This window comes from Zingiber officinale, chromosome 2B, assembly GCF_018446385.1.
Source record: "Zingiber officinale cultivar Zhangliang chromosome 2B, Zo_v1.1, whole genome shotgun sequence".
Lineage (NCBI taxonomy): Eukaryota > Viridiplantae > Streptophyta > Magnoliopsida > Zingiberales > Zingiberaceae > Zingiber > Zingiber officinale.
Genome location: NC_055989.1, coordinates 142,454,092 through 142,467,461, shown reverse-complemented (window position 1 = coordinate 142,467,461; position 13,370 = coordinate 142,454,092). Strand labels below are relative to the sequence as shown.

The window sequence follows — 13,370 nt, the reverse complement described above, 5'->3', positions numbered from 1 at the left end:
ATCCAGTTGACCTCAACCTACTAGAACTTTCTTTGCTCGACATCCGGTCGACCTTGACCTATCGAAACTTTCTGTTGCCCAATATTTGGTCAATCTTGACCTGCCAACACTTCCCTTGCCTAGCATTTGATCAATCTTGACCTACCGGGACTTCCTCATTGCCTTGCATCCGATCAACCTTGATTTGTTGGGATTTCATCATTACTTGGCATCCAATTAACCTTAATCTGTCGGGACTTCATTATTGGGAATACAATCAAAGTCTTACATTGGAAAGACATAAAAAATATTATGAGTTTAAATGGATGAAGATATCTCCATTATAATAAGCCCTTTTAGGTAGAGCCCAAAAATAAATTCATGAGTACTTAGGTCTAAAGTGGACAATATCATACTATTATTGAGATATATAAATTCTTTTGGCACTAATAAGTGGTATAATTAGAGGCATGGTTTAGATCAGATGTTATGTGGAGTGCCCTTGAACGAAGTTGAGGGGAGCCCCAGAGCAGATCAAAAGTGACTGGATACTTGCGGGGAGACCCAGAGCAGATCAAGAGTGACTGGATGCTTTTGGGGAGGCTCAAATTATGAGAGTAATTATGGTATTTCGTTTGAGGGGAGGATTGTTGAGAATACAATCAAAGTTTCATATTGAAAAGACATGGAAAATATCATGGGTTTAAAATGATAAAGATATCTCTATTAGAATGAGTAATTTTGGGTAGAGCACAAAAGTAAATGCATGAGGGTTTATACCCAAAGTGGATAATATCATATAATTATGAAGATATGTGAATTCTTTTGTCACTAACAAGTGCTATCAGAGTCATGGTCTAGACCAGATGTCATGTGGGTGACCTTGAACGAAGTTGAGGGAAGGCCCGAAGCAAGTCAAGAGTGACTGGAAGCTTACGGGGAGGTCCGCAGTCGGTCAACAGTGACTGGATGCTTTCAGAGAGGTCTGGATCATGAAAGTAATGATGGTTATTCATTTGAGAGGAAGATTATTAGAATATAATCAAAATCTTACCTTGGAAAGACATAAAAAATATCCATTGGAACGAGGCATTTTAGGTAGAGTCCAAACAAAAAATATGAGAGTTTAGGCTCAAAGTATATAATATTATACCATTATGCAGATATATGAAATATTTTGGCACTAACATTGCTCCCTATTAGACTTCTGACTGCCAAGTGTCGGTCAAATGTGTTGACTTGGACTTTTCTCTTTCCAAATATCTATTAGACTTTCGATCACCAAGTCTCGGTCAATCATGACTCACTTGGAGTTTTCTCTTGTGCTAACTCCTTGTTGGACTTCTGACCGTCAACTGTTCGATCAACTGTAATACACTTGGACTTTTCTCTTGCCAACTACTTGTTGGACTTCCAATCACTAAGTATCTAATCAGCCATGATCCACTTAGACTTTCCATCTCAAAACAACTCCATGTTGGACTTCCACCACTAAATGTCTGGTCGATCATAATCCACTTGGACTTTTCATATCTTGTCAAGTATTTGATCAATTTTGACCTACTTGACTTTTCGCTCAACCAACTTAACATATTGATCGACTGTTAAATATCCAATCAATTTTAATCTATTTGATGTCTCATTCGACCAAATAACATATTGATCAAATATCGAAATCTTAATTTAAGTCAACTCGAACTTGATTAACTTGATAAAATCTTAACCAAGGGTCCATCACTAATAGTTGGAAGGAATATTGTTTATTTATTTATTTTCACACAAATATGAGCTCCTTATATAAGCTCTGATTCAGAGTATAGAGTATGATTAATAATCAAATAAAAGTCATTAATTGCCTTTGTTCGTCTAGGTCGTAAGTCAATAGTTGACATCGTTACTACTAGGGTTGTAAATAAGTCAAGCTGAGCCAAATTTTAAAGTGTTGAATTTTATTTGATAAGGTAACTGAGTCAAGCCAAGCCAAACCAAACCGAGCCTAAAATGAATCAAGCTTTTGAAATGATTGTTCAAGCTTGGCTTGGTTTATTTTTTTATAAGCTTGAGCTTAGTTCAAGCTTGGCTTGAGCTTGTTCGTTTATATATTATTGAGATCTCAATTTAAGCTTGACTTGATCTTAATTCATTTAGATGTTATCGAGTTCTCAATTCAAATTTATTTTATTATTTGAAACTTTTACTTGTATGATTAGTTATTCAACTTGATAATTTAAATTTATTTATTTAATTTATTTTTTAAATTTTATTTAACATGTTGATATTAGTTTTAATAATGAACATGGTTCACGAACGTTGTTCACAAACATTATTTATGAATGTTAACGAGTTGAACACATATGTGTTCAAGTTTATTTGTTTAATTTAATTAATTAATCTTATATGTATTAAACTAACCTAAATAAATTTATACCAAATTGAATACTAAACTTATTCTGAAACTATCAATTCATTTACTGTCCTAATTACTACTTGGGCAATTATAGATCTATCATTAACATCGAACTCTTTCTTTCAGTTGTTTATTATTATGTTTGTTACACAAGTAGGAACAATCAATTTGACTTTGACACTTCATCAACCTGAATTTAATGCAATTCATACCCTTGATTTACATCCCCTACTGGTATTCGCTTGTTTGTAACATCCACGTCCTCTCAAGATTGTACGGTAGTTAAAACATAGATATTATCATATTAAATTAATTATGAGATTGAAACTCAGTCCATTTGAACATGTCTTTCTCTTTCTCTTTATCTTAACCACTCTACTAATGATTAATAATCATAGTACTAATAGTTAATACCCATGCATGATTTATCTTTTCTGTGTTAGTCTAAAAATAAATTGACGGAGGTACTAGGACGAGTAAATCGTCTTTTTTTACCACATTGTTTGCAACATCTACCCCCACGGACATAGCTAAGATGATAAATAAATAAAAATTTGTGACTTGAGGTTGAATGATCGAATTTTGAAATTGACAGGGTTTAAATTTCTACACTGTTTAATTCATCTCCACATTCAATTACTTTCTCAGTCATCATAATTTACTCCCTCCATATTAATCCTAAGACATACTTACATGGCACTAGGAGAGCATTGCCTCTTCCCTTTTTTTTCTTGCTTGCAACGCCCACAACTTTGTTTAAATTTATACAGTTTGCATGTATGGATAAAAGGCAATTCGTTTACCTCATTATCTTTGCTAATCCATCTCAAGCTAATACGGTATATGTGACTATTAGCTATTAGTACAGATGATCAAGACATGTTCAAAAATATTAAATTTCAACCCTAAATCTCATATAATAATATTTAATATCTCCACCGCTCATTCGAGACCTACAAAACTTCATTATGGAACTAAACTCTCGTGCGCATTGAAATTCATTTTCATCTATTTTTCATCGACACTTTCCAACATCCATATCACTATGCATTTTAGCTCAAATTAAATTTAACTTATGGTCTTCATTCTTTAGAACAATTGGGATTTGACAATGCCAATTTTATGAGAATCGGGCCAATTGAGAATTGGGCCGGTCCAGGTACTCTTCACAGCGGACCCACAATTTCAACCAGTGGCGTGTTGCAACGTAATGCCTTCCCGCCCGATTCCGCGGCCTCAATTTAATCGAAGCCGATGCCGTAACTAAGCAGTCGAATACACTTGTTCATTACCTAATCTACCCCTACTACTTTTACCAAATTACCACCTCGCCCTTCACTCGCGCTCGTGACGGTGGCATTCTTTGATTCGCCCACAAAGCTTCCAGGAGCACAGAGCGCACCGCCGTCGCCGTCGCCGACGGGAGTGCTGTCGTCGGTGGGTCGATCCGGCTCGATCCGATCGTATCCGAAGACCTGTTCCTAGTTCAAGCAATCGGGCCCCGTCCATGGGAGACTCCGGAGGTTCCCCCAACTCGCCCCTCCGTGACTTCCTCTTCTCCGTCTCCTCCGTCGTATCGTTGGGCGCGGAGAGGATTCGAAACTGGAGCCCTCCCTCCGGGTCGCTACATATGGATGCGGATTTCAGGGATAATTCCCAGCTGCGTGGTTCGTTCTTCTACGAGCCGTCGAGGGAACCTAGGGAAATCGAGATGCATTCGCCTCTCTACTACGCCGCCTGTACATTGGGCGGCATCGCCAGTTGTGGCCTTACTCATATGGCCGTCACCCCGCTCGACCTCGTCAAGTGTAATATGCAGGTAAGGACCGTAAGGTTCTTGAATTTTTGTGTTGGGGGCTAGGGTTCCTTTAATAGTTCTAAATTAGTGGGCTGTCGAACTGATTATGGAAGATTGCGAATTATTTAGTGTTGTTTGCTGCTTACCTTGGTTTCAAACCTGAAGATCAAGAAATTAACGAGATAAGTTTGGATGAATCTTGTAGATCAAGTTATAAACCAGTTTGAATGAAGTAATGTTTGGCCCTACTATATTTGATCGGGGTTTGCGCATATTTATGGTCTACAAAATGAAATACCTGGAGATGAAGTAGTAGATTCTAAAGAAATTGTTGAGAGGACATAATGATCTGAGAGTGTACTCTACTTCTTTCATCACTATAAAACAGTTAGTATGAAAAAGTTAGAACCTTTTTAAAAGATATCATTTTGTCTGTTCCTCAAAGTCATGATTTTTGGGTTTGGGTTGTCGTTTGTTCAAGTTTTATATTAGGATTTGATCGGAACTTACTGCATTCTCGCTTTATATAATAGTTAACAATTGTCCAATTTGGTTAGTGTTGTCGTCAGCTAAATATTGCACTATCCAGTTCTTGAATATAATTTTAGTATTTTATCATTCTTGGTTGCATTAGTGCAATAGTTTGATGGATCCATACATCACATTCGCCTATGTTTTACGATAACCTAACACAACTCTTCTCCTTTATCTAAGCTTGGGATTGATGAGGACGGAGTGTGTTCGCTATGCTAGAGATTAAATATAAATGACGATATAATAGGGGATCAAATCCAATGGCTTAAGAGTATCCATATAGTCGATTCCACTTAGTGAGATAAATGCTTTGTTGTTGTTGTTGTTGTTGTTGTTGTGATACTTGGTTGCATTCTATTTCTTAGATTGTTAAATAGAATTTCATTTGCTAATATACTTGATCAGCAACAAACTTCATTGACATTTTCTCTCACCATTTGTAAAAGTCAGATTGATCCAGCAAAGTTCAAGAACATCTTGGGAGGGTTTAGTGTTTTGTTAAAAGAACAAGGTTTTAGAGGCTTTTTCAAGGGTTGGGTGCCAACTTTGCTTGGTTATAGTGCCCAGGGTGGATGCAAATTTGGATTTTATGAGTTTTTCAAGAAGGTATACTCAGAGCTTTCTGGACCAGAACATGCTTCAAAGCATAAGACTCTCATTTACCTTGCGGGATCTGCTTCCGCTGAAATGATTGCTGTTGTAGCTCTTTGCCCCATGGAGGCAGTGAAGGTCAGGATCCAAACTCAACCAGGGTTTGCTAAAGGTTTGAGAGATGGCCTTCCCAAGTTTGTTGCATCAGAAGGTATTCCAGGGTATGAATCTGTAGGTGTGCGTATTTGTTAGCTTTGAAATCTTACCTTCAACTGTTGATTTGTTTAATCTTGCATTGAGATTGCAGACTTTACAAAGGACTAGTTCCACTATGGGGACGTCAGATTCCTTGTGAGCACACTTGATTCATTTTCAGCAATCTGTTTTTCACATAAAATACATACATGCTATACATATATCTCTTCTACATTCTTTTGTAAGTTGCTAATCTTTTATGTGGAGAAATCCAAACAAGGTGTAGGATATTTTATATAAACTATATAGGATTAAAGTTGCTACTATGAGTAGGTGATCTAGTGAAACAAAATTTTGATTGTTTTCAATACTTTGATAATGAATGTATTTTAAAGGAAGGAATCTCATATCTTTATTATTTAATATGAAAATCATCTTTGTTGTTGCATATGCACTTAGCCAGTCCCTTTCATGTCTTTGAAATCTTGAAAATCTTAGTATTGCCAGCTGAGTTAACTGGATTTCTGTCACACTTTGCTTCCTAATTTTCTTAAACAAGCTATATATGCAATGACGTTCACAAAGTTTGTTCCCAGATTGAAATTTACCACTCTATAAGGAAAAATCTAAATCCCAAAATCATCATGGCCCTAGTGTTTTCTTTTCATGTAAGTTGGAGCTAAACTACTACATTCCATTTGTCTTTTCATTGTCACTATGGTTTTGTTTTGCTTTGTTAAGGCCATTTTTTTTCCTTTAGTTAATTCACTAGCTTTTGTTCTTGGTTTTTCATAATTCTCAGGGCAAATCTGTATCTTATTCCATTATTCTCAACCTAATTACTCCCCCTTTCGCAATCCTCCCAAATGCATCATTGATATGAGAGTCTTGTTCAATATGCTGCATTTTTTTCCGTTATAAACAATTTGGTAGTACAACAAGGAATCAAGGTCAGTTGTGTACCTAGGGCATTATTGGTTATTATTATTATTTCCCTTTTTTATACTAAAACAAGTAGCTATTTGGGGCTCTTCAAGTATAATTGAAGATGGTAATGGATCATTGTATTATTTCTCTGCCTCAGCTACTATTATCAAAACAAAGCAAAGTTGACATTTTGAAAGAAAAGGACCTTTCTCCTTGTTCACTTACTAGTGTTTTGTTGCATGCATATGAATTCATGGAAAACTTTGTAGATACAATGATGAAATTTGCTTCTTTTGAGACGATTGTTGAAATGATATACAAGCATGTCATTCCCAAACCAAAGGAAGAATGTAGCAAACCACTACAGCTGGCCGTGAGCTTTGCTGGTGGCTATGTGGCCGGAGTATTGTGTGCTGTGGTTTCTCACCCTGCGGACAACCTCGTCTCCTTTCTGAACAATACAAAAGAAGCTACTATCACTGATGTTAGTAATCGCTCTCACAAATACTCTTGCTACGATTCAAGCTGCGCTTCTGAGGTCAAGTGCTTTTCTCTTGCAGGCTGTAAGACGGCTTGGTTTGCACGGCCTTTTTACGCGTGGTCTTCTCCTTCGCATCGTGATGATTGGCACTCTGACGGGAGCACAATGGGGAATCTACGACACCTTCAAAGTTCTCATTGGCCTGTAAGCTTTTATCTTCACTCGGAACTACTACGTGATGTGGAAACTATTTAATCTTTTGCTAATTCTTCAGGCCAACGACTGGCGGTGTTGCCCCCCGTCCGACCGTTTCAAGTGAAAAACATGCAAAACAAAGCTGATAGTCTCCACCATGTTTTCCAGTTCTCAGAGGCACGTTCTTCATATTTTCTACCATCTTTTCTTAGACGCATTTTAGACATTACAAAATGAGGCAGTTCGATACCAAAACAATATCTGTCAAATGCTGTTCCAATTCTAAAGTTTTGTTTGTTTGTTTGTTGCTTCGCTTGCTATTCTTTTAGTGCCAGCAGAATCCAAATTGCTGTAACAGTCTTTTCATAAATAACAAATTTTCTTTTGCTTTTGACCATCTGTTGTTGTGTTCATGTTGGATTCTATGTTTGTTTTTTTATATTCAGTCAAAACTATTTATGAAGTGCTCAATGTCTATAATGGCTGCGCTGCGAAATCTACGACCGACAGTGCAGAACGACCTGATGCTTTATAATTCCAACTGGTAGAGGTAGAGAAGGATGTCTAAGTCAACCCTACATTTAAGAATCATTCCTAGATCATTTCTTCTTTTCTGTTTATCTTTTTTTATAATTCAAGTGTTCGACCTTCATTATTGAAAATACATTGACCATTGAACATTACATTTATCACGGAATAAGTTCAAAAAATATTTATATAATATAATATAATATAATTAAATTTACAAGTCAACGTCTACAAAGAATGATTAGGACATTAGCATAGTTACATCAAATTAATAGTGCATAAATGCTTGTTTAAAGTCAGCCCATGCTATGTGCCATAAAATTTATTTGAAACAATTATGAATTGTTTTGGCCGACTTGATTGCATGCTTACTTAAATGCCTCACCTACCATCATCTCCTCGTCTAAGAGAATGGAAAATATCACTCACTCACATAGATAAATTTTAAGAGACAAAGAGTTAGATACTTGAATTATAATTTTTTTTTTTAAAAAAAAAACTAAACCCCTCAAATAATATCACATACCTAAGAAGTAATGCCTTTTCTTTATATTTTTTAGACAAGTGTTAATGATTAATTATTCACTGATTATATTTAAAAAAATATTAAAAATATGTTAAATTCTATAAATTATTAATTTTTATAAATAATTAATTTAAATACTTTAAATTCAACTTGAAAAATATGAATACATTACACATAAATAGATCAATGGATGTAGATACTAATATGAGTAAGAGTGATTATATGAAAAAAAAAATGAAATAATTAAGTAATAAAAAGATTCAAAAATAAAATGTACATAACACATCATTAGCCAAGTGGAGCAGATTAAAAAGTCCCCATATCCTATAATACTTACCACATTACGTAAGAAAGAATGCACATTTATAGACGAAGTATAATAATAATAATAATAATAATAATAATAAAACCTCCTGAGTTTCGGCTCTAGATGAAGATGTAAATTGTCAAATAAAACGTATATCGATTCACTATCTAGCAACTTCAGTGCATAGTGCTTAATGTGTGTCTGCATTGTAAATTCCTTTAACATATTTTGTTTTATGGTCTGTAATTTAAAAGAGACTTAAATTTAAATTTTTTAATTAAATTAATTTTTTGAACCGATATATAACTAATCTATAATATTCTTTTAGGACCATCCTAGATGGTTGGTGCTCTTAGACCTCCCCTCAGGTCCATCCTGTATACTATATAGAGGTAGCTCTTATCGACTAAATTATAAGAGTAATTTATATTATTGAAAATAAAAAACGATAGCACCGAATAAACTCAACGATAAACATCTAACACCTACTAATTTCACCCCCGGATCCAATAGTATGTAAGCAATGACGGATTGGGCTGGGGCCCATTAGCTTATATCTGACAAATTATTCAAGAGCAATTGGGCTCCCAAATCCGGGGCCTCGAAGCACGTGTAGCTCACGTGCGAGGAGCCTGCGCTAGCGAAGCCTGCGGCGGTGCCCGTGGTCCGGCCGGCGGCCGCCGCCCGCTCCAGCGACTGCACCTGGCTCTTCAGGAACTTCATGTAGTGGATGGCCTCGTCCAGCATCGACGCCGTGTCCATCTTGGTCCCACCGGGCACCAGCTGCTGCAGGATCCTGATCCGCTCGCTGATCCGCTCCCTCCGGTGGCGGGCGGCCACGCTCTGCGGGTCCTTCGATATCCGCACGTTACGCCGCTTCGGCGGCTTGACCGAATCCGGGTCGATCTGGATGGGCTGCAGCGCCGCCATCCGGAACATCATCTCCCGCATGTCCGCCACCGACGGCCTCTCGCAGAGCCCCTCGCCCGAGGAGTTCAGCAGGAGCTGCGTCGGGAAAGAAGAGGCTCCGGTATTGGAGAGCTCCGGCGAGAGGGAGTACCCGAGCTGTTGCGACTGCAGCACAGGTGTTTGTGAAAATTCCCTTAGCTTCTCCATCCCCATCGCCACTGTTTCCAAGTCCATCTGAGCACTTGTTGCGTACTCCAAATCCATCGGCACATCCACTGCCACCAATTACGATTCTGAAAGCAAAGGAATTGCCGATGCAGGAGAGGAGGAGCTGAACTGGGAATTGTTTCAGAAGCTTGCAGAGAGGAAGATGTCTATAATTGACAAGTATTTCTCATGAATTTTCAAGCTTTCCCTTGCAATGCTGCTCCACGCCAATGCTGTAGCCTTTATATAATATGCTTTCAACTATTCTTTATAAGACATGGAATTTATTCATACAAGATATGCATTATAAATTGTTTTTTTCTATACTAAAATATTACACCTGCATTTTATCTCATTTTGATAAGCTTGTGTCATTTTGATAAGCATATAAATGGTAACAAATGTTGCCTGCTTGCAGTGTGATACTATTAGCAGACTCTTACTAGGTTGCTCCTCAACCTCCCACAAAACTCAGACATGCTTGAAGAAATCATTAGAACGCAAAATTTTATGATAAATAAATGGTGTTATTTATGAAGAATTTACTTTGTCTTGTTAAGTTTTTTTGGTCCTTTTAGTTTGACTCACTCATAAACACTTAGTTATCCAAGCTTAATCGTCAATTTAGTCTTTGAGTTTAAAATCATTTTTTTCCCACTGAATTCTTGTAGAACAAGGGGGCAAAGTAGCAGTATCTACCAGTGTAAGGATCCAACTTGGAAACAAATCTAAATTTCCTCACTGTTTTGACAGTTCCTCATTAATATTTTATGCATATTTCTGGGCAGAGCAACTGGTGCATGCACCAGGAAGGCAAGGTTCACATGGAGAGGAACAGAAGTCTAAAGTCAGCTGAGGCTCTCAAATGACAGTGCCTACACGTGTCAGTGATATTGAGCTGATGGCCCACAGGTGATCTTCCCATATCCTGCCTCACCTTCTGATCCTTCATAGATTATGTAAATTATTATGTTCTCCATCCACTGTTCCTGTTCTTTCAATTTTAGTCGATCTGGCCGGTGCCAAGACCTTTCTAACAAGCACAGAAGTTTTTTTCAAAAGAAATTGTTATGATAATGACCTGAAATCTATTTTTCTATCAACACTTCCGTACTACTTAGTCTGAAAATTAAACACATTTCAACTTAAGTTCTGTTTGATGAATTTTCCCCACTCATTAGTTAAATACTTCATCAGATTGGACAGACCATATCTCACTTGGTCAGAATGAACAGTGCTGTCAAATTGTGAATTCATGAATAGGGTTCTACATTTAGATCGTTCTTTATATGATGAATTGAGAATTAAGAAATGCTCTGTGGTTATGGTTGTCCCTTTGTGTTTAAATGTATTTGCTCCTGACATCAGAAAGCATCTAGAGTAAAAAACCAAAGATTGCTATCATCTGTTTGAGTAATGATTGCCAAGTTCTCTATTGCTTTGATCCTTACAATGAGTAAAATGCACTCTTTGTACCTATCATTTTCATTTTCTTTAGGTTTCTTAAAGTTATTACTTCGTTCTTCTACTGACCATTTACAGGAAGTAACAATCTTCTCCTGTATTATAAGTTGGAGCTTGAAAAGGAAAAAAAGAGGTTGACAACAATTATTATATGAGTTGGATGCTAATGAGTTCATCCACATAATTAAATTGCCAGATGCTCAGAACTTGGACATGGCTCTGAGGGGACCGTCACCACTGGATTGGGTTCTTCAAATCTGACAGGATCTATGCGACCTTCGCAACGACGATAGTGAGTACTGATTGAAGATTTGGTGGTTTGGAAAATTAAACATTCCCTGCTCATCTTTAACCTCTCTAGAGAATCACTCTTACTTCATAAGTCTTATATCATTCAGTGAGTTGGCCTACATTGCATCAGTGTTTGTAATTCTCTTTCTTTTTTTTTTTTTACCTTTTGTTTTTCTATCAATAATTCTATGTGAATTCTCCCACCTCCTCAGCTCATACCTCATCCTTGGACCTCGATTCCTTTCCCTGTCTTGCCAAAAGTCCATTAAGTCTTGAAAACAACAGGAAATATGATTGAGTAGCTTGTTCAAATCAACAACATACTCCTCGTCGGCTACCCTCTCCTTCTGTTCTCCTTGTTACTTGGAGTGGTCCCTCTCAATAATTAATTATCTTCTCTTCTCCCATCCTCACTTTATTTAGACGCGGGCTGTCGTTTTTTTCGAAAGAATCGGTCAGTTCAAATGTGATTTATGTGTTTACCTGTAGTAATCAGTTGGTTGCACTGACTGGTCCAGTTTTAAAAAGCATGGCTTCTCTTGAAACTTCGTGATTTTAATGTTGATTAGTAATCTGAATGAGTTAAACTTCAGAATTTTACCTCTTTACTTCTTTAAAGCACTGCTTTTAGTTAAATTTCAGGGTTTTGGTGTTTATCAATTATCTGAATGACCTAAATTGTAAAATTTCAATTTTAGAAAACATTGCTTCTCGTGAAACTTGATGATTTTAGTGTTGATCAATAATCTGAATGAGTTAACCTGCCTAATTTTAACTCTTTACCTCTTTAAAAACACTGCTTCTGGCGAAATTGTATGGTTTTGGTGTTTATCTTTTAATTAATGAGCTAAACTGGAATATTTCAGTTTTAGAAAACATTGCTTCTCGTGAAACTTCATGATTTTAATGTTGATCAGTAATCTGAATGAGTTAAACTGCAAAATTTTAACTCTTTACCTCTTTAAAAACACTGCTTCTAGAGAAATTGAATGGTTTGGGTGTTTATCAGTAATCTGAATGAGCTAAACTGCAATATTTCAGTTTAGAAAACATTGCTTCTCGTGAAACTTAATGATTTTAGTGTTGAGTTGATCAGTAATCTGAATGAGTTAAATTACAGAATTTTACCTCTTTCTCTCTTTAAAAACGTTGTTTCTAGCCAAATTTCATGATTTTGGTGTTTATTAGTAATCTGAATGAGCTAAACTACAAAATTTGAGTTCTTGAAAGATGATTTTTTTAGTGTTGAATTGATCAGTAATCTGAATGAGTTAAACTGCAGAATTTCACCTCTTTAAAACAGTGTTTAGTGAATTTCATGGTTTTGGTGTTTATCAGTAATCCGAATGAGCTAAACCGTAAAATTCCAGTTCTAAAAAACATTGCTTCTCGTGAAACTTTATGATTCAAGTGTTGATAATCAATATGAATGAGTTAAACTGCATAATTTTATCTCTTTACCTCTTTACATCTTTAAACATGCATTGATATCGTTTCTTTGTCAAGAAGCTGAAGATCAGTGGAGGACCACAAAGTCGATCATATCATCTGCTTCTGAAAGCCCATTGCCTTGTCTCTGTTTCACCCTTCCATCATCATGCAAGTGTGAGCTTGAAGTAATTTTGTAGGAGCCACCAGATTACATGTTTGAACTAATCTTTGAAAAGCAAAAGAAAATCTCCACAAGGAAATTGATCTCTGGAAACTTAATTCTTGTTCGTCATTATTGGTTGTTTTTATTGCATCCCTCCAAAACTTCGTTCCTCTTTGCACCGTTTGATTTTGAATCCAATCTTCGTGTACTGGGCTTAGAAGCCGAGTATCATTTGGTTCCAGACCCATCTTCTCTGTGTAAGATTCTCAGATCGAATACTATGCAACTCTGAATTGGTTTGTTGAGCAGTATACAATCCCAAGGACTGTACGACTCGGAATTTGATTCCCGAGTACCTCTTGATTTTCACCAAGCATCTTTATTTCTCGAGTCTGAAGCTTAGTAACATTCGTTAACCCCTTAGGCCCGACCCATCC

The 13,370-nt window shown here is 36.6% G+C and overlaps 2 protein-coding genes across 4 annotated transcripts; one reads left to right on the top strand and one right to left on the bottom strand.

Moving 5' to 3' along the window:
- Positions 1-3,717: 3,717 nt before the first annotated feature.
- LOC122047518 (mitochondrial phosphate carrier protein 3, mitochondrial-like) lies at positions 3,718-7,501 on the top strand. 3 transcript variants are annotated; one of them, XM_042608867.1, is made up of 6 exons: positions 3,718-4,205; positions 5,169-5,520; positions 5,610-5,660; positions 6,701-6,915; positions 6,992-7,116; positions 7,187-7,501. In XM_042608867.1, exons 1-6 carry the CDS (start codon positions 3,894-3,896, stop codon positions 7,251-7,253), a joined length of 1,122 nt encoding a protein of 373 aa, XP_042464801.1. In that variant the 5' UTR covers positions 3,718-3,893; the 3' UTR covers positions 7,254-7,501. The 3 variants fall into 3 exon arrangements, with proteins under 3 accessions (XP_042464801.1, XP_042464800.1, XP_042464802.1); XM_042608866.1 differs by having other exon boundaries at positions 5,169-5,530; positions 5,617-5,660; XM_042608868.1 differs by having other exon boundaries at positions 5,165-5,530; positions 5,617-5,660.
- A 1,374-nt stretch (positions 7,502-8,875) lies between these two features.
- On the bottom strand, positions 8,876-10,227 carry LOC122047517 (transcription factor HEC2-like). Its single transcript, XM_042608865.1, has one exon. It carries the CDS (start codon positions 9,639-9,641, stop codon positions 9,015-9,017), a length of 627 nt encoding a protein of 208 aa, XP_042464799.1. The 5' UTR covers positions 9,642-10,227; the 3' UTR covers positions 8,876-9,014.
- Between the last annotated feature and the right edge of the window lie 3,143 nt (positions 10,228-13,370).

Excerpts from the sequence above, each read along its gene's own strand:
- LOC122047518 (XM_042608866.1), top strand. The coding sequence starts at position 3,894 with ATGGGAGACTCCGGAGGTTCCCCCAACTCGCCCCTCCGTGACTTCCTC. Across the intron at positions 4,206-5,168 it reads TCGTCAAGTGTAATATGCAG|ATTGATCCAGCAAAGTTCAA; the intron begins GTAAGGACCGTA and ends TGTAAAAGTCAG. Across the intron at positions 6,916-6,991 it reads AAGAAGCTACTATCACTGAT|GCTGTAAGACGGCTTGGTTT; the intron begins GTTAGTAATCGC and ends TTTCTCTTGCAG.
- LOC122047517 (XM_042608865.1), bottom strand. The coding sequence starts at position 9,641 with ATGGATTTGGAGTACGCAACAAGTGCTCAGATGGACTTGGAAACAGTG.